This window comes from Lithobates pipiens, unplaced genomic scaffold, assembly GCF_037356315.1.
Source record: "Lithobates pipiens isolate NorthernLeopardFrog02 unplaced genomic scaffold, aLitPip1_a1.2 Scaffold_10, whole genome shotgun sequence".
Lineage (NCBI taxonomy): Eukaryota > Metazoa > Chordata > Amphibia > Anura > Ranidae > Lithobates > Lithobates pipiens.
In genome coordinates this window covers 206,837,518-206,863,060 of record NW_027507686.1, presented here as the reverse complement: position 1 = coordinate 206,863,060, position 25,543 = coordinate 206,837,518, and the positions used below count along the sequence as shown (strand labels likewise).

Genomic DNA, 25,543 nt, shown 5'->3' with positions numbered 1-25,543 from the left:
TCCCTAAATAATAGTCTTCCTTAATGAGGGAGTCCGCCTAAAAAAAAAATATTAAAAGCCAGCAGCTACAAATACTGCAGCTGCTGACTTTTAATAAATGGACACTTACCTTTCCTGGAGTCCAGCGATGTCGGCAGCCAAAGCCGAGCAATCGCTCGGCTCTTGGCTGCTGCTGTCGCCATTCTTGGTGAGGGAATCAGGAAGTGAAGCCTTGCAGCTTCACTTCCCTATTCCCTACTGCGCATGCGCAAGTCGTAAAGTGGTCCTCACTGTCTCCTGGGACCCAGTGTACCAGAGTGTGTGTCCCAGGAGACAGCGAGGGGGGGGGGGGGTATGGGAAGGGGCGTGACTCCCACAGGAGTCTATTCCCAGAAGTGGGTATTATACAGGTATCTGCACCCCCCTCCCCCCTGAAAGGTGCCAATTGTGGCACCGGAGGGGGGGGGGGAAGAATCAGATGAGTGGAAGTTCCACTTTTGGGTGGAACTCCCCTTTAAACAAACCCTCTCATTTAAGCACTGCACCCTGGACCTAACTGGTCTAGACGACATAGCTTGCAAAGTGAAGTCCATGTTTGATCTGTCAACCTCCATGGGCCTTTAATTTAAAGCTTAAGGTTAGTTATCTTTTTTTTTAATCAACACAATGGAAGGTGATTACATTGAAAGAGCCTCCCTTGTCCTGGTGGCTGCTCTCCTAGTTTAAATCTTTAGTCATCTGCCTCCTGTATACCCCTCCATCAGTAATCTTCTGGTGTTGTAGAAGTTATGAGCTCCATGAAAAGACAGAAGGATTTGACGCAGCCTACACACACAGAAGATCTGTGTTTTTTTCTCCAGGAGGTTTAGAACAACCTACCTGCCGAGCTCCTTTAAAAACTGCCTGTAAGTGTACCTAGAAGAATGATGTTTTGAAGGCAAAAGGTGGTCACACTAATATTGATTTGATTTGATTTCTTTTCTGTTCATTTACTTTTTTTTCTCATTTTGTTAATTTGTAAAAAAAAAAAAAAAAAAAAAAACAATTAGCAGTTCTATTTATGAAAGCTTCTATAATTTAAAAAAAAAAATTCACACCTGCTTTAAACATCTGCACAGTACTAAACTGGAGAGTGCAAAATCTGGTCTAGCTCTGCATAGAAACCAATCAGCTTCCAGGTTTTATTGTCAAAGCTTAATTGAACAAGCTGAAGTTAAAAGCTGATTGGCTACCATGCACAGCGGCACCAGATTCTGAGTGCCCAATAATAGAAAATTGTGTGTGTGTGTGTTATAAAACATTGGGAGCAATACAAGTACTCAAGATTAATAGACTGGCATTTCAGTGTGGTACACTCCATACATATCCAATATATATATATATATATATATATATATTGGATATGTATTATAGCAAAAAGTAAATCAAAATTGTCGAATACCACATTACACGACCGCGCAATTGTCAGTTAAAGCGTTTCAGTGCCGTATCGCAAAAAATGGCCTGGTCATTAAGGGGGCAAATCCTTCCGGGGCTGAAGTGGTTAAGGTGTATACTACCAGACCTGGAATTAACTTTTTTTATTTTATTACAGATTTAGATAAGTGTATAGGAATAATAGAGGGTTAACTGGTAACGTGGGTTTCTTGTTTTACACTGCTAGGATTTGAAAAGAAAATGATGCATGTGTGTGTATGTTTATGATCTAAATGTTCTGCATATTTTACAGTGAAACATTATCCCTTGCAGAGCGAAAGTGAAAAGTGGGTTAAATGGCTTTACAAAATGTCAAATGCAGTTGGGCAAAAAACATATTTGTGTTTGCTTACATATCTCCCTTAGGAAATTTATTATATGCAAATGAAACAGGGATCTAAGCCAATACCAAGCATGTATGATATACTGAATTTTTTAATGGTTGTTTTGTCATATAGATTAGTGTACAGTAATATTTTTATGTAAGTAATTTAATTTACAATTAACAGCAATATCTCATTTATCTTTTTAATACTTTTTCTTTTTCTTAAATATGTATATACTGTATAAGTAAAAAATATACCTTTATGTCAATTGCTTAATTGTATATACTATATATATATATATATATATATATATATATATATATATGTATCTATATATATATTTATAATTATTATACAGGATTTATATTGTGCCCCGGGGATGGGGGAGTGAAGCAATACAATTACAATACAGTTATTTTTATATATATATATATATATATATATATATATATATATATATATATATATACCAAAATATATTTTAAGTTTGAGTTTTTTAGGTGCAAAAGCCAAAAGACATGTATGTAATTTTTGGTAGACATTTACCTTGAATTATCAAGGGTTACTATTTTGTTTTTCCAGTTCAAAACCTTGCCATTGTTTACCTGCCATGTTGTCATCATTTGACATGCGGTTTGTTTGCATTTCATGGCCACAATTAGCAGTTCAGAACTATAAGCATAGATGATGCTCTCTGGCACTTTCTTTCTTCAGCTTAAAAACATTACATTAATAATCAGCATTTTCTAACATAGTGACAATGTGTCCTGCAGCACTTGTTACACTGCAAGTAATCAGCTTTCTATCACGCTGTGTCTTTAGAATTGCGATTAACAGTTGTCAAATTAAGCATACTGAAATTAGAAAGTGTGTTCTAATTTTACCTGGTTTCGTTTTTTTTTTTTTTTATGTTATATTTTGCACATATGACTGCCATGTAGGCTTTTATTTTTAAATGAGTAAATTTGATAAATTAAAACTTCATTTGTTTTTCCCCACAAAACCTGTACATGGCAGTAGTTATTATTTTATCCCATTATTTGTGTCCACAGATGTAACCCTGTGGTTATTTTGAACTTCAAGTGCCAGGGATCTTTGTGCTAATAGATGCGGGTACTTGTAATTATCTGGCAAATCTTATAGTGCTTTTTTCAGATTTGTGCCTTACTACACTGCATCTTAAAATATGTTTAACTTTTTTATGCCTTATTTTATTTAACTATTCATTATATGAGTATTTTTTTTTTCTTCAGGTTTTTGAAAACGGCAAAGATTATGGTGAAACCCATGTATATATTAGCCAAAAAGATTTGCAGCAGCCAATAAAGGAGGTAAGTCTTGAACTCTATATTCTGCTAAGAAGGCCATGATACTGTACCATACAGCCACTGGGCTGGGTGTGTAAAGCCCCATAGACACGATCAGAAATTCTGCCAGCAAAAGTCAAATGTAAGCTTTTGGTCAGAAATGCCGACCGTGTGTATGCTCCATCGGACTTTTGCTGGCAGAATTCCAGCCAGCAAAAGATTGAGAGCAGGTTCTCTATTTTTCGTTTGGAAAAAGTTCAGATCGGCAAGCCAAGCTTGAGTGAAATTCCATTGGAAAAACCATCCAAGATTTTTCTGAGGGAAAATCTGCTCGTGTGTACGGGGCATAAAACTTGAGTATTGTCTGATATTCCACCCAAATAAAAGATTATTTCGCTGTGGCAGGCTTTAGGTCTGGGCCCCTTAAAGTGAACTTCAGGATAACCAAATTTATGGTGGGTCAGGTGAGGGCTTTTTGGCTGGAATAGTCGTTGATGTAACCTACCTCATTGACAACAACCTATTTGACCCCTTACAGACTGGCTTTCACTCACAAAAATTCACCAATGGCTTACTGCTGAAACCAATAACCATTATTCCATATTCATACTATTGGACCTTTCTTCTGCGTTTGATACAGTAAACCACCCACTCCTTCAAAAAAAAATACTCCACTGCCTTGGCCTCCAAAACTCTGTTCTTTCCTCATTCTCTTACCTATAGAAGCATTCTATCCATGCTGCCTACAACTCTATTTTCTTCTCTCTCCTCCTTTCTGAAGGAGTCATCAGGGGTTCTGTCTTTGGACCCCCTTCTATTCTATTTCCTTGGTCAGTTGATAACCTCCCTCAGCTTCCAATAACATATCTGTGCTGATGACACCGAAATCTATTTCTCTACTCCTTACCTCACCCCTCCAGTTTCCTCTTGCCTTACTAAATTATTAATGGACACATTAGTATGGATGCCACACCACTTCCTAAAACAAAATCTTCCTAAAACTGAGCTCATAATATTGCCCACTACCCCTTTGCCCTCTCCCTTGACTTTTTGTATCAAGATGAATACAACTATCACCCCCCTCCCCCTCATGCCAGGGTTCTTGTTGTAATCCTGGATTCTGACCTGTCCTTTCAGACCCAAATTCGACCACTGTCCAAATCTTGCAGACTTCTTCTCCATAAAATTTCCAATGTACACTGCTTAACCAATGACACCACCAAGTTTCTCATTCACTCTCTTGTTTTGGGACTATTACAGCTCCCTCCTCTTTGGCCTACTTTTACGCAGGCTTTCCCCCTTTTAGACAAAGAGAGGATGCAACACCGATCCAGGTGATACAATAGCTGTACTGAAGATCTGGTGCTGGTCCAGTCCGTCAACTGGAAAACTGTCAAAGTATGTGCAAAAGCGGTGACCGCACTCCATTCTTCAAAAGTATAAATGCTTTAATCGTAAAAATCCAAGCATAACATCACTAGGCCACGATACAACAGGACTCTAGCAGCAAGGTTAACATGTTTAACCACTTTCCGACCAGCCGCCGTCATTATACATCCGCAGGTCGGGACGTTTTCTGGCAAATCGCTGTCATTGTACGACGGCTCCTTTAAGAGCCATAGCAGGCATGCGCTCCTGCTGCACGGCAGGGGACAGGATGCACGTGGCCAGTGGCCGTGATGTCCGCTGACCACGCATGAATGCGGGAGTGAGAATGAGGACGTGTGTAAACACACAAAACCCCATTCTGTCAGGAGAGGAGAGACAGATCGTCTGCATGTACTAAGTAGAAGCAGTGACCTGGCTCCTCCTCTAGTAAATCACATCCCCACACAGTTAGAATCACCTAGCGGGGAACACATTTAACCCCTTGATCGCCTCTAGTGTTAACCCCTTCCCTACCAGTGACATTTACACAGTAATCAGTGCATTTTTATAGCACTGAACACTATATAAATGTCACTGGTCCCAAAAATGTGTCAAAAGCGTCCGATCTGTCTGCCGCAATGTTGCAGTCCCGATAAAAATCGCTGATCGCCACCATTACTAGTAAAAAAAATAAAAATGCCATAAATTTATTCCCTATTTTGTAGACGCTATAACATTTGCATAAACCAATCAATATTCGCTTAAGCCCCATACACATCAGATTTTCTGCTGATTTTTGTCTTCAGATTTACCAAAACCATGTAGCGCAAGGGCCTGCCTGATTGAATATACATTGAAACTCCTAAGGTTTGACCTCATATTATATGGTTTTGGTAAATCTGAAGGAAAAAAATTAGCAGAAAATCTGATAGTGTGTATGGGGCTTTATGCTCCTCCCATGCTCCTGTTCAGGGTTTCTCCGGAGCCTCCCCATCCTCTGGAGCTCTCTAACCCAATATGTCCTGCTGTCTCCTACTCTGTCCACCTTTAAGCAATCCCTTAAAAAACTCATCTCTTTGGGGAAGCTTATCCCACCCCCAACTAAAAACTGAGCTTTTACCTTCTCAGTCAGCTCATTCCCTGCAGTAATTACTTTTTATACCACTTGCCCCTATAAGATTGTAAACTCTCACAAGCGGTCCTTCCTAACCCTCTTACACTGGACTATCTCCCTTTATATTTCTAAGTGCTGCTCAAACTGTTGACGTTCAATAGATCCTATATAATATTTTAATAAAATATAATGTCTATGCAGCAGCCCTCATCAGTATCTAATAATTAGTTTCAGGGAAAAAGACATGCTAAAAACAAAACATTTCTATATAATATACAGTAGTGCCAGAACTGTTTGTTCACAGTTCTCACCAACTCCTCCTAAACTCTAATGCCGTGTACACACGGTCGGACTTTCCGTCAGAAAAAGTCAGACTGAATAATTTCATCGGATATTCCGATCGTGTGTGTGCTTCAGTGGACTTTTCTTTACCGAAAATTCTATGGACCTAGAAATAGAACATGTTTTAAATCTTTCTGACTGAATCAATTTCTATTGGGAAAACCGTTCGTCTGTATGCTATTCCGACCGACCAAAAAGGGCAGCTATTGGCTACTGGCTATTGAACTTCCCTTTCCTGGTCCTGTCGTACGTATTGTACATCACTGCGTTCTAGATGATCGGACTTTGGTGTGATCGTGTGTAGGCAAGTCCGTTTCAGCGGAACGCCATCGGAAAAACCGTCAGAGTTTATTCTGACGGAAAATCAGTTCATGTGTACGCGGCATAAAAGGGTTGGCATTGATGTTTAGACCTCTAGACAGGATGAAAGTTTATTGCAGTAGAGCTCAACCTATAAACAATGGGAAATTAATTGTTTGTATCTCTTGTTTTCTTAGAAAGATTGAAAAACTGCCCAAAACCCAGGGATTTGATCTTGGTTTTTAGATTTAAATGGGTCTAGAATAAAACCTTTCTGTGGACACTAATATAACTTAGATAACTTTATTGCAGGAATGCACTTTGTGTGTTGTGGTGACATTCATTTAGAAAGGCACCCTGAGGCACAAGTATAGCAGGTGCCAATGCACTCACACCATTGTGATGCACTACATTTGAAAAAAAATTAAAATAAAATGTGAGGACCTTTTCTGTTGATTTCTCTGCTTTGGAAGTGTATTTTAAATGAATGGGCTGCCTTGACACAATACATGTAAATGTGAAAAATAATGCATGGTAATGCACCAAAACAGCCTCAAGGGGACCTAAGTATGTGTTGTGTGATACTCATGCATTCATTTATATCCTTGGGGAACTTTTGTTTGTAGAAAGGTTTATTATTAAGCTGGAAATGTTTAGTCTTGTTTGACTAGTTTAGTCAGTACACCATTGTTTTCTATGATTCGGCAGGAGAACAGTCATTTGCACTGAAAATTCAAGTGGGCAGAAGATTTTTAAATGGTTGTATTACATCCAAACAACCAAGCACTCTCTTAAAGCATATATATATATATATATATATATATATATATATATATATATATATTTTTTTATTTTTTTTTTTGCCATTTTATAGCTGATTTTCCTTCTTTTTAAAAATCTACTCTAACGTCAAATGCTTTGAGATGAAGGTCCATGTTCATGGTTGCCTTGGTGCATGTACACGGTCTTCATATGACTACGATGTTGTTCCTTGAGTAATCCAATACCAAACATCTTAGTTGGCCTAGTACATGTATAGCTAGATTTACTGAAGATCAGCCTAGTAGATCGTAACATACAATATATTGCTAGTTTTTATTTGTATTATTTTGTTTCAAATAAGGCAGAGGACCATTTTGTCAATTAACTTTTTCAACATTGAATTTTTTTTTATTTATTACATCTTGTTTTGTATCTTTTCAACAATAGTACTTTAGTGATCTTTTAAAATATATATGTATTGCTTCTTATAATGCAACAGACTATAAAGAACACATAGATATTCCAGTGTGTATTTTTTTTTTTATTTCTATTAACTTAATTTGTTTCTATGAATTGAATAACATTAGTTTTTTTTTTTTTAATATCCATATTAATTTCAGTGGCTAAAAAAAATTCAAGCTAAACTAAAACCTACGTGTTCCTAAAAAGTAAGGTCAGGATAAAACGAATAAATATTAGTATTAAAATATGGTCTGGATTGTTTTTAAAATGTATATAGCATATTTTAAATTATTTATTTCCTATTATTAGTATTGTTATTTTTAGATTACAAGAGAATAATATTTTATTGTATGTCCCTTTTTATTAAACACACTGTTTATACATGTATTGTTACTTGAGTGATCAGTGTTATATTCTACAGTAAATGACAATGTAGTGCATCATTATTAAATGTGTAACACATAAGGCTTATTAAGGAATTAAATAATACCCTTTCCCTGGAATATTTGCATGTTAAATATTCATCAAGAGTTCATTTCTCCTCTGGTATGAATAGTATTTGGTATTATGTGACATATAACTTAATATCTTCAATTTTACTAGCTCAAAATAATTCGCAAAGCAATGTGTATAAGGTATACTAGAATTTATATAACCAGATCTTCTTCTTGGCTTGTTACAATGTCTTTTTTTCTTTAGCCCTTCTTTACACTTTCTTTGTACCATCTGCTCAGATAAATCACTAAACTATTTAAAATTATGAGCTTTTTCCTTAATAAAGCACAATTGTTCGAAAAAAAAAAAAAAAGGATGGGATGTAAATGAGATAAAAGGTTATACATTTGACTTACTTTTCATTGTATTGAATATCATTCCTAAATCGATGTAAATATAATGAAAAATACCCAATACATTTTTATGTCAGATTTTAGTTATTTCATTTTTCTATTCATATTTCTCCCTGGTGTATTTTTTCATAAATGTTTACTTCTATATAAAAAAAAAAAAATGGAAGGTGTTTCTATTATTTCTGTATATTTCACATTGTGATGTCACTGCCTGTTGTGTTCATTTCTTTCTTGCATCATCTTGACATGTTATCCAACGTATCTCAGATGAACGCACAGGAAAACATGATTTCTTCTGATTTCTGCAAGTCACTGTTTATTTACTCTTGTCTTCACATCCCTCCTCCCTTTCCAAAAAAAAAAAAAAACAGTATGAATGCCGATGTTATCATGAGACAGGACAATTACCCAAATATGGAGTTTATTCAGCGTAGTAAAACGGCTGCAGTTTTTTCCCTAATCATTGTGCTTCTCCTCTGCTGACATTATAGATTTTATCCCAATGAGATCTTGACAGGTGAATGCCGATGACGCTTTATTTTGAGACTGTATAGACTCCGTATAAACTCTCAGTTTGCTTACTGTTCTGCTTTGGTGAATTCATTTTATTTCATTTAGCGTTTTTTTTTTTTTTTTTTTTTGTATTGTGTTTGTTCCTTTTTGTTTTGTGTATCTCATTACTAGTGTACAGTTATTTCATTTTTACTTTATACTTTTTGTTTCATTGCCTGTCTTTTATATCTGTGAAAAAAATGAAAAATAATAAGGCGTGTTTATTGACACAAAAAAAGCCAGGATAGTTGAAAAGAGCTTCTCAGGAGTCATTTACAGCTTTTTGCACCCTTAAAAACAACCAAAAACACTTTAATTATATCTTCCCCATTGACTCCAATGATTTTGCCAAAATGGCAAAATCTGGCAAAAATCTCTTAATTTTCACCAAAATTTTAGGGCAATCGATTTCAATGATCACTACTTGTTTATTTTTTTTACACATCATATATATACCATATTATCATGAAAAAAAAAATCATTGCCTGCTTGCTTTTAAGTGAAGGACAGCCTGTGTGCATGCAGTTATGTATGTTGTTTAAGAGATATGAGTACTTTTTGAACACCAGTTAAAATATAATATAAATATATATCATATAAAATATTGAGGATCTTGTACTCCTGGCTGATTCTTCGAAAATATTTTATTTTTCAAAAATTCTTTACTTTTATTTATTTTATTTACAAATGAAGATCTACCATTATAGTTGGTATCATTATTTATATTGGTTTTAGTAACAGTTCAAACTTGCAAGCATTTTTGCAGCTGCACATATGTAGTAGTTAGCAATAGTTTCAATTAAAATTAAATTAAAGTGTAAATAAACTGTGGTGTTTACTCCATCTTTATCTTAAATGATTCTGCGTGGAAAATTCAAAAACAATTACTATTTAGTGCTAAATTATATTGGGTTTTGGTGACACTGGTACCAAAAAAAAGTGAAGTACTGTATTTTCTTTTTTTTTTTTTTTTTTTACTTTGCTTATGGTGTACATAACTGATACATTTAAACTCTATCTTTTATAAGGAAACACTTCATATAGATTGCCATTATGACATTCAGGTGCAAAGTATGCTATATTTTATTGCATGCTTGTTGGCAACCACTGTATATGTATATTTTTTTATCAATGCAGTGCCATGTCCGCTAGGAAAGAGGGAAGGACTCACCCTGCAGTTGTTGTAAGCGGATCGCTGTGTTTTTTAACTTATTTTCAGAATCCGCCGTAAAACGAGCCTTAAGAAAACTAATGTTTTTACTAGGAGTCTGCCATTTGCTTGCTGCATGTACTATATATGAAATAAATATATGCAGTATTTAATATTTACCTGATTACAAAATACATTTTTTTACATTTTTATTTTAGTTCTGAAAGCAGTAATAAACCCAAAAGCAAGCATTTATTATATTGCTGTATATATTTATTATATATTATATATATATATATATATATATATATATATATATATATATATATATATATATATATATATATATATATATATATATATTATATATATATATATTATATTATATTGCAGGACATAAGAATTTACCAATACCAATTCTTATGCCCTGTACACACGGTCGGAAATTCTGACGGAACAAGTCCGATCGGATCCGATTGGATTATATTGTCGGAAAATGCGATCGTGTGTGGGCTCTACTTTTTCCATCAGAAGTTCAGACGGAAAAAATTCGACAGCAGGATCTCAAATTTTCCATAAAAAAAATCAGATCTTTGTAGAGAATTCCAATTAGACAAAGTGCCACACATGCTCAGATCAAATTACGAGACCAAAGCTATTGCCTAATAGCCTCAGTGTAGTCCCATCATAACGAATGAACGTCATCACGTTCTGAACGATCGGATTTTCTGACAACTTTGACCATGTCTATGCATCACAAGTTTTGGCCAAAATCCGTCGGAAAAAAATCTGACGGATTTTGTTGAGGGAATGTCCGACTGTGTGTACAAGGCATAAGATGCGATGGCTACATTAGTTTTCTTTTTTTAGGCTTTCTTTTCTTTATTTTCACTTGATGATCTAGCTAGTAAAGTCTGTTTTTCAAAAGAACAAGCTGCCTTGCACATTTAGCAGTTACAGGGTTAAGATAATCCATTGACTACTGACTAGGTGCTTATAGTGATCAGCTTTTATTTATTTATGTAAAATCTTTGTCTCTAAAGAAAAAAAAATGATTTGCTGTAACTCCTTAAAAAGTGTTAGCTGGAGTTCAGCTTCAGTTTGTTAGTGTATCTAAATAGGTTAGTCCATTGTACACTCCCCTCCCCTCAGATTAACAATGCTGCTGTCCAAAGGTGCCCCTATTAAATTTTTGGTCTTGGGTTTAATAACGCTTTATCCTTTACCCCCCAGATTAACCCCCCTGGCGGTGTTCCCGAGTCTGGCTCAGGGTGGAGATTTTGTACCAAAAGCGGTAACCCCGAGCCAGACTTGGGACCGCATCACTGAATGCAGGCGGAGATTACTTACCTTCTCCCCTGGATCCAGCGATGTCCCCCCGCTGTACGAGCGGCTCGTCCTCCGCCCCATCTATCACGGAGCCTATCTCCGTTCCCTGCGAGCATTGCGACGCACGGGGACGGAGATCGGCGCCAAATTCAAAAAGTGAAACACACACATTACATACAGTATAATGTAATCTTACAGATTACATTGCTGTATGTAATTATTTCACATCCCCTTTGTCCCCAGTGGTCTGCCCAGTGTCCTGCATGCAGTTTTATAATATAAAAACTGTTCTTTATGCCTGGAAACTGGAGATTGTCCATAGCAACCAAAACTGTCCCTTTACATCAAAAATGATTTTAGACCAGCTACAAAACAGCGATAATAAATTTGAATCACTCGCAGAATTGAGGGATAGCGATTTGTGGGGAGATCCGTCATCAAATATTGAAAAGTAATGACAGTGACAATTCTGCAACTGAGCAAATTTCAGTGTTTTTGATTTGATTACATTATTGAATAATGTTTATTATTGTTATATTATTATTTGGTACAATTATTTATAATTATTTATTATATTATAATTTATTATTTCATTTTTCAAACTTTATCATACCCGGGATTTCTGCTAGACTCTGGTTTGAACAGATTTAAGTGAGTTATTCCTAAGCCCTTGTACACACGGTCGGACATTCCGACGGAGAATGTCTGATCGAACCGCGTTGTCAGATAATCCGATCGTGTGTGGGCTCCATCGGACTGATATTCCGACGGACCAAGTTTTCCAGCTTGGCTATAAAATTTTCAGACAACATGATCCGATCGGACCTTGTCCGATCATGTGTAGAGAATTCCGATTGGACAAAGTGCCACGCATGCTTAGATCAAATTCCTACACCAAAGCTATTGGCTACTAGCCTGAACATAGTCCCGTCGTAACGAAATGACGTCATCACGTTCTGAACGATCGGATTTTCCGACAACTTTGTCCGACCGTGTGTATGCAACAGTTTTGGACAAAATCCGACGGATTTGGTTGTCGGAATGTCCGACCGTGTGTACAAGGGCTAAGAATTGCAGGACTACAATATAAAACACCAAATTTTCATGCAAAATAATTGTACCGCTTTCAGCACCTAAAATCCGAAATAATCATACCACCAGGGAGGTTAATAATGCTGCTGTCCAAAAGTTCCCCTGTGCTACTTCATCCAGCGTTGGGGGCACGCTAATACAGGAGGTATATTATTAGCCAGATCACCCGGTAAAAACAGAAGTAAAAGTCTAAAAAAAATAAAACGAATGCAGCCAGCTCAGCTAATGATTGGTAAACTACAATATATTTTTGGTTTAGGGTTTAATACACTTGAACATGATAATTACATAAAGAATTACAGAATGATAATTACATAAAGAAAATATATGAAATAAGAACATCATACATTATCTTTTTTTAGAAACTGCATTTTAAGTAGACCAAGTCCTTTAGGATTTAGTATTAGGGCGTAACAGAGAATTTTTTTGAAATTATTTCTGTGAAAACGATGCCAGGCTTTGCGCATTTGCATACTTTTGCACTTTTTTTGCATTTATTTTAACGGGCTGCCCTGCTCACGACAAACGCAAAAAAAAAGCTCATGTCCCATTTTGAGTTGTTGGTTAAAAAAAGCATGTCTGTTTGCTGCATATGGGGCGTCATTATCAATAAATATCGCTAAAAGTGCAATACACAATTCAATAAATAAGACTGGAAACATACAAAACTTCAATTTATTGACAACAAAAAACTTTTTAACAGTTTCTGAAGATATCTTTATTCCACCCCCTGTTATGGCTGTTATAGGTTTTTGGTTTATGCCGTGCATTGAGACCATAAAATCCTCACTGTCATCTGCATATATTTATTAAGGATAGCCCAGTAGGAATTAGCAACCACAACTGGGGTGCTAGGATTTGCCAGGTAACGCAGAGCAAAGGTGGATCAGTGTTATTTAGTTTGAGAAAAAACTTCAGTGACATTATAGTTTGTACAAAAATTATGAAAGTGCCCTACCTTATTTAACCAAATACCCCAAAAAAGTGTAATGTGTATGGTAACTAATTAAATCTGAAGCTGCCCCTTTAAATGTAATCACATACCTTTAAATTTAAAATCTAAGGCATTCCATACATTATATGCACAACAAAGCTTTGAAAATAAACCCAATAAATAAATGATCATGCAAATCCCCCCCCCCCCCAAAAAATGCTAAAAAGTATTCAGGGTCCCGTAATACCTTGGATTACGAGTAATTTGTCCCATAAGAATGCTTGTAATCCAAAGCACTCATCTATCAAAGCGAGTTTCCCCATAAGAAATAATGGAAACTGAGATGATTCATTCCACAACCACTGCTGGAGTATGCAGTCAGAGATGTGGGGACGCTGGTGTATGCAGTACTGTATGTGGCCAGAGGTGCGGGGGCGCTGGTGGATCCCAGTGCTTCCCGGAGAACTCTGAGACACTCAGAGACACTTGGGAACTGTTGACACTTTCGGGTGCTCTGACGCCCCACCCAGCGTGGAGTGTCTCAGAGCATCTGAGTTCTCCACGAAGTGCTGGGCGCCACCAGCACCCCCAGACCTCTGGCTCCATGCAGTACTGCATACACCAGTGGCTTTACTACATGAATTGTACTGCTCGTATATCAAGTCGGCTCTCGTATATCAAGTCAAAATTTAAAAAAAAAATGTTGCTCGTCTTTCAAAACACTTGTATACCGCGTTACTCGTAATCCAAGGTATTACTGTCCAAAAAAATAAAATATAGTCTGCCAGTAATATTCCAATTCCCCCACCAAGTGCACAAACAGGACACTTTCAGACATTATATTTTGATTTATAACCACCCCATGCCTCATTAACCTGCCAAAAATAAGCAAGAACCTATATAAAATATTTGAGGTAAAGGTTGAGTTGTATCACAGGTATGCAAAATAGTTGCAGTTGGCTGTCAAGGGCAGTTTTTCTAAACTAGGGTTCCTCTGGAGATTGCTAGACTTTTCTTGAGCAAAGAACAATTTCTGGCTCTCAGATAAGCAACCAAAGGAACCAATCAACTTTTTAGCTGTTTGTAAGGGGGGTGATTTTTGCCACTGACTGCACAATGGGGTATAGATATAGGAATTATTAGCAGGGTTTTCTGAAACCAGAAAGTTATTTCTAAGGCTGCTCTAGAGTTATAAACAGAGGACTTCCAATTTCATAATACATCCCTAGTTAAATAAGACACATCTGGAGTGGATATTCACTTTATGTGTGTACCTTGCTTGGCATCTTAGAAGAAAAATGGTGGAAGTACACCAGAAATTTTTGTGACCCATATGCAAAGAACTTGGAACCCACTCAAAGCACTACAAAGCCTCCCTGGCAGTCCAACGCACAAAACGGGTGCTGGCTTTCAAACAAGCCCATCCAGACTAGGAGAAGCAAATCAAGACAGAAGGTAGAAACAGCGCACACCAGAGCCCAGCCACTATACAGAAAGGTGAAGATACAGCTTCAGCCTAAGCTCCTGACTACACTCCTCTGACATGTTTCGCCCCAGCCATGGGGCTTAATCATACAGATGATTAAGCCCCATGTGTAGAGGCAAAACATACCATAAATCTTTGTTGCAAAGTTGAACCCTTTACTGAAAAATCTGCTAACAGTGCAATTCAGTACAACATTTCTAAGTCACACAGCACCCCTTCTTCATGCATGGGTCCTGCATGACTCCAAAACATTGCAGTGAATTGTATAGTGATGTCATCTTTTAATAAAGGATTGGGCTTTGCAACAAAGATCCATTGTATGCTGGCAACAGATTTCTTCTTTGGTTCATATTAATACCAGTCTGCTGCAGGACCTATACGCCTTAGGTCAATTCTAATATGTCATGCGAAGGGAATCTATTGATTTGCTTGATAGCTCCTTCCACTCCCAGTATTTTGTCTTTTCATAGTGTTAGATTACATTTTAAGATGATTATAGTTAGGAAAAGCTGTCGGCATTTATCTAAAAATTTTATATCAGATATAAATGGACTCAATAGATGGGCAGCTCTCATTTCACATCTCTTAGATTATACTGTGTTCACCTTGTCCACAAACACAGTACTGGCTACTGCTTCCCATGAATAACATCACACTTAACCCACTTCAATTTGTACGATATGTGAACAGTGAAAGTAGAATGTCGCTTTTGGCCAATCCCAAGCAAACGCCATGCAGCTGTTGCAGGCCAGGCACCCCTAAACCAGCTGCTTTACTTGACATCATTATATGTTGTACAGGCTTCCGTACTCTAAAGCCTCATGCACACTGGACATTTTTACAGCTGCTGTTTGTGGCTTCAGGCATTATTTTCTGCAGCCAGTAAACTCCCCAGCATGTTATCCTATGTATCCATGCACACATAGGCTTTTATCAGCGTTTATTGGCAGGGGCGTTTGCTGGCTGGGAAAAAAAACCCAGAACTAGTGGGTGTAAAGAGGAATTTTTCAGCTGTAAAAATGCTCTAAAAAAATCGCTGTAAAATGCGGCTATTCTGTGTTTATGAGCATTTTGGAGCAATAAGCTTTTGCTGGAGTATAGTTTTGTTAAAAAAACACAACCGCTAAAAAATGTTACTGTAAAAACACTGCAAAGCTCATTCTACAGCTACAGCTTTCTACAGATAATGCTACTGCTGTTTTTTATAACGTCCAGTGTCCATAAGGCTACTTTCAAAATAGCTTGCATGGTAAATGCATAATTTTTCCGATCAGTGCCAGCTGGCACTGCACCGCACATTGCACCAAGTATGTGAACAATGCACAAAGAAAATATTTTTTTTCTATGTGCCCTAGTACTGACCTGCATTTATCCAATGCAGAAAAATGCAGGTCACCACACACAGTTCTTCTGTTGCTGTCAATTGAATCCAGTGGCAAGGGAACAGAGGGCGGGACTGAGCCCCACTGTGTCAATAAATGCACTTAGCGTGGCTCAGGAGCGAGTCTGTATGAGTACATCCCTTAGCAAGTTGCTTTTTGAGGGGGAGGTATACTCATTGGCAAGAGGAGCCAGAAGTGCTGGCGGGGGACCCCGGAAGAGGAGGATGGGGGCTGCTTTGTGCAGAACCATTACACAGAGCAAGCAAGTATAATGTGTTTTTTAGTTAACCCCTTCCACCGGCTGCATCCCAGCCCTTTAAAGTGGTTGTAAACCCTTACAGATCATTTTGACCTACAGGTAAGCCTAGATTAAGGCTTACCTGTACGTGCAAGAAATATCTCCTTAACCTACACGGTTAAGGAGATATTTGCAAGAAAGATGGCATCGATGTCTACGACGCATGCACGCCATAAACAGCAGGGCAGGCGCACTGAGTGTGCCATTTTATATATGGGATCGTGCTGTCACTGATGGCTCCCGCACGCATGTGCATGAGTAACGTCATCGCGGCTCCAGCCAGTCACAGCACCGGAGCCGCGATACATGGAAGTCGCTCCGGGTATCATGGTGGCAACGGAGGAGGTGACCGAGGAGCGCTGTGGGGGCTTCAATCTCAGGTAAGTAATTCATAATGAGCAAGTATGCTATACATACTATCTCATTATGCCTTTGTCTTGCAGGGTGTTTTTTTTTTGTAGAGAGGGTTTACTTCCTCTTTAAAGGTTCTAAATGGCGGGAGGAGGGCATTCAGGTCATGTGACTGCTGTGATTGGCTGTCACAGTGGTGACATGATTGTAAAGCTCACGATCGCTAGTATGCATCGGGAGCTTTCCGGTGTCTACCGGTTACCGTGCTGCGAGTACGCAGGGAGTGTGCTCTCAGCACAGTAAGTAGTTGACATCGGACCCCATATATGTGGCCTCTTAGCGTGAAGGCCCACACGCCGATAGGCCGCATATGTGTGTTCGGCCGGCGTGAGGAGGTTAAAATGACAAAGAGGCTTTCTTATTAGACAATATCACTTTAATTTGTCTTAAAGTGTTTCTAAAGCCAAAAATGTTTTTGGAACTTTGGAAGTCGGATGAGTTATAATCCCTATCAGGTTTTTATTTTTGTCTATGTCCTTGCTGGGTAGATAGTCAATCTAATTGTAATAGTGACCATTGTCAATGGGAATGGAAGCAAGGGAAAGTCCAAAACCTTGTTGTGCCTAGAAGAGGAAGAAAGGCAAAATCTTTCACTGGACACCCTTCTATCTAATAGCTCATCAACCCAACTCTGGAGAGATTTCTTCTCTTTCTATTGTGTCCTAGGAACAGTAATGCCGCGTACACACGAGCGGACTTTTCAACATCCAAAGTCCGACGGACTGATTCCGTCAGACTATTCGATCGTGTGTGGGCTGCAACGGACTTTTGATTCGCCAAAGTCTGACGGACTTTAGAATATGGAACATGCTTCAAATTTTTCCGACGGAACTCCGCCGGACCCGGTCCCTTCGAAAAATTCGCTCGTGTGTATGCTATTCCGACGGACTAAAACCGACGCTAGGGCAGCTATTGGCTACTGGCTATGAACTTCCTTATTCGAGTCCAGTCGTACGTCATCACCTTCGAATCCGTCTGAGTTTAGTGTGATTGTGTGTGGCCAAGTCCGCTCAGTCGAAAAGTCCGTCAGAGCTCTGTCGGAACTCCGGCAGAATTCCGGCAGAACTCCTTCGGAAGTCTGTCGGACATAAGTCCTCTCGTGTGTACGGGGCTTAAGAGAAGAGAATCTCCCTAATAAAACACAGATGTCCAAAAAAAGGTGCAAACTTACAAGAGTTTAACCATTCCACACTCTATCCGAAAGAAAAAGTTTATACTTTAGTTATACTTTTAGTACTTATAGTTCTCCTGTGGCTAGAGGATCACCAATGGACAAGGTCTTGCCCGTGGATAAAATTAAGATACTTAGGTTTTCGAAGCCTCCTTATAAATTTATGATGCTGATTGAATTATAATGCACTTACACATAGGTTGACAAATACTTCTTCGCCGTGTTTTATGATTAGATCCCCTGTTCCAATTTCTGCTTGATTTTGTAAGGTAAACCCTTAAAAATCCATTAGCTAACACACTAAGAAAATGTAGTGTGTACTGCAGGGGAAACGTAAAGATGAAAACATAACCTTTTACAGAGGGTCCGATGAAGTGCGTCTAAGCTGAGTGCTCATTCTGTACAACTGTCAAATCAGCTCTCTGCCTCTCTGCCAACGGGTCAGAGCTCAATTATAATCCTGTTGCCCCCCCTGCTGGTTAAAAGCCTGTGCTCATTTTGTTACTCTACACTGAGATAAACATTGCAGTCATTTTACACTCCCTTTAACATTGTATATGAATTTAATTATTATGTGTTTGGGCCACGATTGTAATAGAGTAAAGAGGATTTGGCATAGAATGTGTGTTTTGCTGTATGATTTTTATTTATTTTTTTACTTTGTTTTGCTTCATTCCAGCTACTTAAGACTATTGAACAAAGGCTACATCAGTCTGCAGACTTTATTGCTACAGGCCTGAGGCCTTCACGACTCTTTGATGAAAAGGGACAAGAAATTAATAAACCGCAGTCTTTGCAGAATGAGCAAAAAGTTTGGGTTTCTTTCGGGGAAGATTACAGGTGAGAATATTGCGGTTTAATGCAGATTTCTTCTGTATTAGAAAGTACTGTTTTTATTTGGGCATTAGGGGAAATTATATTCCATACCCCATAACTTTCTTTATATTGGCTTTTCAAAATAAGAAATACAATAATTTAGAGGTTGAATGAAAGATTAAAGGAGTGTGGGATATAAAGAACCGAAAGATAAATACTCACCCATGTGGTTGCAGCATCTGCTCAATGCTGTAGCATACCTCCCAACATTTATGAGATGGGAATGAGGGACACCTAAAAGCAAAAGTATGCAGACATAGGACACAGCTCCTGTCACGCCCCATTAAGGGAGAATTTTACAAAAAAAAACAAGATTGGTTAAACCCATAATTATTATTTTTTTTTACCACTGCTGATCCTTTATATTGGCTTTTGGAATTTACAAATGCAGCAATTTAGAAATCGGGTGAAAGGTTTAGTGTTGGAAAACACTTTTTGATAGATGAAAAGTGCATTTTATATACATCTATATAGATCAGACCAAAATGAGGGACAAATGAGGAGGCATGAGGGATAGAGGGACATTGCTCCAAATCAGGGACAGTCCCTCTAAATCAGGCACAGTTGGGAGCTATGCTGTAGCTGTCCCCGCCAGCTCTAATGCCATGTACACACGGTCAGACTTTCCGATGGAAAATGAGCGATTGGACTGTGTTGTTGGAAATTCCGATTGTGTGTAGGCTTAATCGAATATCTGGATATAAAATTTTCCGACAAAATCCATTTGTTTAAATTCCGATCGTCTGTAGACAATTCAGACGCACAAAGTGCCACACATTCTCAGAATAAATTGCGAGACGAAAGCTATTGACTCCTGGCCTCTTTATAGTCCCGTCATACATGTTGTACGTCAGCTCGTTCTTAACGATCGGATTTTCTGACAACTTCGTGCGACCATGTGTATGAAACACAAGTTTGGGCCGGCCAAAATTTTGTTGTCGGAATGTCCAATCGTGTGTACAGGGCATAAGACAGAGAACCGAGTGATCATGTGACCAATGATCACTCAGTTTTCGGTCTTTACTGAGCAGAGAGCAAAGACTGTCAGTCACTGCTCACTACTCTGCCCCTCCTTTGCTCAGTGGAGTGCCAGGCTGTGAAAGGGTGGGAGTGGCCGACTCATGCTCTCAGCAGCATGCTGACAGGTTGAGCCAGCTGCCGGTCAGGCACCTTGGTGGATCCTGACATTATTGTTGGGATCTCTGCAGAGCCTGGACCTGCTCTGTAACGACATCCAACAGTGGACTTTAGCCCACTGTTGTCAAAACATGAATGCAGAAATAAGCACACTCCTATGACCCACATAAGAAGCATGGTCAAAAAAAAAGCTTTGGCCTTACTTCTCTTTTAAAGAAGAGCTAAACCTCTTGATTTAACTGTTGCATTCAAGATATGCCATGAATGATAACTGTCACAGTTGCTGGAGCTCTCAAGCAAGCTGTCATGCCAGCAAGTGGCTGATGTAATAACTGATCACATGTGCAGCACAATGGCAACAGCAGATCAGGCGAAGAAGGCTTACCTGTAGGTCCAAGAAATATCTCCTAAACCTATACGGTTTAGGAGATATTTGCCCGAAGACAGGCACCACTGTCTACAGCGCATGCGCCGTAGACAGCGGCGCGCAGGCGCACTGAGCGTGGCATCATCGATGACGAAGATGCCGCGCGTCTCGGCTCCCATGCGTGGGAGTGATGGCTTCGCCGAATGACAGCGGTGGAGTTACGAGACCCCACCGAGAAGATGGATGCGCCGGATTACAGGAGACAGTGGTGACTTCGCTGGCTCCTGTGTCAGGTAAGTGACACATAATGGGCGATGCATAGTAGTCCATTATGCTTTGCCTTTGCAGGGAATGAAAGAGGAAGTAAACTCATCAGGGTTTACTTCCTGTTTAACACTTTTTAAGCAGTTACAGCAAATGGTTTATCATAAATTAAATGCTGACCATTGTATGCATCTCTGTCAGTAGTAAATGTTTTTTCCTCAAACCTGTAACTGCTACATCTGCAGAACAGCTTGTTCTGTTGAAAAAACAAGAGGCTTAATTGCCAGATCAGTAGGTGAAAATAAAGGAAACACAAGGGAGAACAGGAAGCACCACCTGAGTGTAGTATTAAAAGACCGTTTTATTCACAAGAGTAAGATACACTCACAAGATTAGGAAGTAAAATGCGCCAATCAGATATGTGGGAAGCTGCTCTGATCCTTCCTGCAGACACCACACTGCAAGGAACCGCTGGAGATAGAGGAATGCTCCCGTGGCCACTAGGAAGTCCAGGTGAACAAGCATGGAATGCATGGCGGAAGTGACATAACCAAAAGCGAAGAGACGGCTGGGGTCAACAGACATCAACAGCTTATGCACTCAGAGCTGCAGCTCCTTCTACTGGCCTTCCAGTGGCACTTCCTTTTCTCCCTTGTGTTTATCCAACAGAGCTGGCTTTACCCTGAGGATAGCTGTCAGCATCCACCTATATTTTGGACTTATGAACTTTCTAAGGACTGAGTTATTTTATGTTATTTATGTGTCCATTTAAAGGGCACGTGCTTCTCACAAACACACTGTCTTGTATTTTTTTTTAAATAAAAGGAAAGAAAGCCTAAAAAATAAAAGGAAAGACAGCCCAAAAAATAAAACAAATGCAGCCATCACATCTAAGACTTTGTAAATTGCAATATATTAATGGTTTACTTTTGGGTTTAATACCAGTTTAGGTTTAGTATATTGTTTTAGTTAGTTAACGAATACATGTTTAATAGAGGTCTATACATCACACCAAAATGAGGGGCAACTGTAGAAAAAAGAGGGAATTGGTTTCTCATAAGGGACAGTTCCTCCAAATGAGGTACAGTTGAGAGTGGTGCTAAATATATATTTAAGCCTAAACAGAAGAACTGGTTCTATAATTTAGCTAAACTGTCAAATTGATATATGCATCTAGGATCCCCTCCTGATTTATAGGCTGCAGCACCCACCTATGCCCACCTATAGTGTTGGCTACCCACTCAACAGATTCCATTTGTGTTATAACTGTATATTGATTTGTGGTATCACATTTCTTTTTAACGATTATTAAGTGGTATACTGCTACTTTGAAATCACACATTAGGCATTTGGTTTTACCATTTTGCTTTTGCCTAACCACTGTAGTGCCAGTGGATTTCTACTGGGCCATTTTTTGTGTTATATATCAAAGTCATAAACCCAGGAATCAAATCAATCAACATCTAATAATAGAATCAGACTATTAAGAATCCAAAGGAATGGAAAATAAAAAAATGATAAAACAAAATGTTATTTCAGTCCATGGAGGTAGTCCATAAAAGTTTGCAGGGAAGCACTTGATGGCAGCACCCTTAGAGCGCAGCTATAAACTCTGTGGATAAAGCAGGAACAAAGGGGTGCCAGACTTAGTCTGGTGCCCCTCTGTTCCTGCTTTACCACTGATTATTGAAGAAAGTCTCCCTGCCACACATTGGAATAATTCCATCAGAATTGCCCCGTACACACGAGCGGAATTTCTGTCAGAAAAATCTTGGATGGTTTTTCCAACGGAATTCCGCTCGAGCTTGGCTTGCATACACACGGTCACACAAAAGTTCGATGAACTTTCGACCGTCAAGAACGCGGTGACCTACAACACTACAACAAGCCGAGAAAATTAAGTTCAATGCTTCTGAGCATGTGTCGAATTGTTTCCGAGCATGCATAGGAATTTTGCGCGTTGGAATTGGTACAGACGATCGGAATTTCCGATCTGAACTTTTTCCGACCGAAAAATTGAGAGCATGCTCTCAATCTTTCGCTGGCGGGAATTCGGTCAGCAAAAGTCTGATGGAGCATACACAAGGCCCCATTTTCCTACCAAAAGCTCTCATTGGTCTTTTGCTGTCCAATTTTCCGATCGTGTGTACGGGGCTTTAGTGATGTGTGGCAACCTCAGCCTGGGCTCCAACCAATTTGATGTGCGGCTACAGGGAGACTTTTTTCAATACTCTTTAATACTACTTGCACATGCAAACCCAGTCACTACAATTTTTTATATGCTTTAGCATATTGATGTAATTTTAAAAATAGTTTTCAATCTGCAGATTTACAAAAAAAATCTTGTGCTCTTATCATAACTTTGTTAAGGCACTTCCTGTTATGAAGGAACAACTGTCATCCAACTGTACTCCTTTGTTGTCACCCAGTCACAATACAAACAACCATGCCAACACCCTGTGTGCAGGCATGGTTCATCATGGTCACCATCAGGAAACTGGTCCAAACTAAAGATGTGCTGCCAGTGTTGGAATTCATGCATGTAGACAGGAGGTGCTGAAAGAACAGTAACGTGGCTCAGTGGTTAACATTTCTGCCTTCCAGAACTGGGGTCTTCATCAGGATCCACCAGGACACAATCTGCATGAAGTTTGTATGTTCTCCCTGTGCTTGTGTGGGTTTTCTCTGGGTACTGCAGTTTTCTCCCACACTCCAAATCATGCTGGTAGGTTAACTGACTCCAGTCTAAATTGGCCCTAGCATGTGTGTGCAGGTGATCTTCTATCTCCTATTCCCTTCTTATTTCCAAGGGATCAGAAATCTGCACCATATTTTACTCTCAGGTCTTCCCTCACAAATTGATGTCATGATGAAAATGTTACATATGATGCACTGTGAATGAAGTTGAACGTTTGTTTTATGAAAAAATATGAAGAATATCAGAACCAGGAGTCAAAAAAGGCAAAAGTAATGTCCTGTGTGTCCGTGATTGAACTGCATCTTCAATTAAATCCTCGAACAATATATATGATAAGTCTATGTGTTTACCAGAAAGTGAAAAAAGGCAAACAAGATGTAAACACCACCAGCTGTGCCCGGAAATGATTTGTCACACACGTGCTCCTCTACCAATCTATGCCCTCGTCAGATAATCAATAGTGATACGCTTCTATGCAGTTACTCTGAAGTAGCGAGATATCACACCATGGTGTAACAGTAGAATGGTGGTCTATGATAAAAAATCTCACCCATAGGAGCCCAAAAATGCTCATATAGTGTAGCCTTTTATTTTAAAAAAACTGACATAAAAACAGCTGCAGCATGATACAAAATAGGCCATAAAAACTCACCATGAGGAAGCGGTGACGACAGCATCCACACGTATGCCCCTGGGAGACTGGTTTATGTTAAATCATTGTATACAGGAACTGCTGCACACTATTTGCTATTTTTTGAATATCAGAACCAGGATGATGCATGTGGAGGACAAAAGCAAAGATTCTCATACTTTTTAACATAGTAATGCAATGCAAAAAGTACATTGAAAACCTGAAAGAAAACCTTATATTGCAGTCTTGAGTTGACAAAGTCTATCTGATCTCCATATAAACATAGTCCTAGTGCCATGCCATGCTGAAATATGGCATGCTCATGATAATTTGTGATCACCATTGATGTTAACCCTCAGTTCCTTTCACTTTCTGCACAGCTTTCGCACCACCTCTGATGACTCTTCTCTTCTTTCCTCTCGTTTCCTTCTGATTTCCACCACTATCTACGAACTCCTCCTCACTAATAACTGGATTTTCTCTGCTCCATCCTTCCAATCACCCCACTCGCAGCTCTTCCTGCACTGTTACCATCTCTCCTCTATACTTGGCTTGACCCCTTGCTCCTCTATACTTGGCTTGACCCCTTGCTCCTCTATACTTGGCTTGACCCCTTGCGCTGTCAGACAAGAGGCTAAACTACTTTGAGATGCTTGTTATATTGGAAGGGTGATTTTGTCAGGTGAGGGTACCACCTCCTCTAAATGAGATGCTACTTGGCTGGCATAAATGCTAAGTAATCTTGCCAGCGAGCATCAAGCGACATCCAGCTAGTGAGGGGGAGACCCAGTCCTATGTTGTTGAGATCAAGAAAAGGGGGTATGACCTAAAACTAGCAGTAGGAAAGTTCAAGAGTGATATTAGAAAGTAATTTTTTAGCCGTGAATGCTTACAGCAGATTTCTAGGAAGATTAGGTAGAAAGGAGCGCCCATGTCCAGAAAATGCAAGTTGTAAGGTGAGTATGAAGTTTAACAAGCCAATGCATTTTGGGGAACAATGACTCCCTTCTTCAGGGCTATTAGACAAACACAGAGGTGTACAAAAATATATATAGAAATGTAAAAAGGCAACTAAAAGCATAATTTGATCATATCAAATAGATTGTATAAAATAAATCTTATAAAAACAGAACAGATTTCTAGCAGAGGTAGAAAATCAATCATCAGTGAGTAAAAATAAACACACATAGAATATTATCAAATATGCATATAAAAAAGGCAGATTTGATGGGCCACCTGGTCTTCTCTGCCTTGTCCGTGCTCAAATGACATGGCCTTTAGAAGCCTAAAGTTTATAGTAGAGTAAACTTAAGCCTCGTACACATGATCGGACTTTCCGATGGGAAATGTTCGATGACAGGCTGTTGGCGGTAAATCCAACCGTTTGTATGCTCCATTGGACAATTGTTGACACACTTTCCAAAGACAAATGTTGGCTAGCAGGTTTTAAAATTTTCCACAGACAAATGTGTGTTGTCGGA

General features: G+C 38.9%; 1 protein-coding gene across 1 annotated transcript in view; it reads left to right on the top strand.

Annotated features, from left to right (window-relative positions):
• DCDC1 (doublecortin domain containing 1) overlaps nucleotides 1–25,543 on the top strand; it is a 680,197-nt gene that overhangs the window by 377,871 nt on the left and 276,783 nt on the right. Inside the window, exons 11-12 of the mRNA XM_077460866.1 lie at nucleotides 3,035–3,112; nucleotides 18,769–18,929. Coding sequence (XP_077316992.1) covers nucleotides 3,035–3,112; nucleotides 18,769–18,929 — 239 coding nt within the window. The remainder of the gene's footprint in view (nucleotides 1–3,034; nucleotides 3,113–18,768; nucleotides 18,930–25,543) is intronic.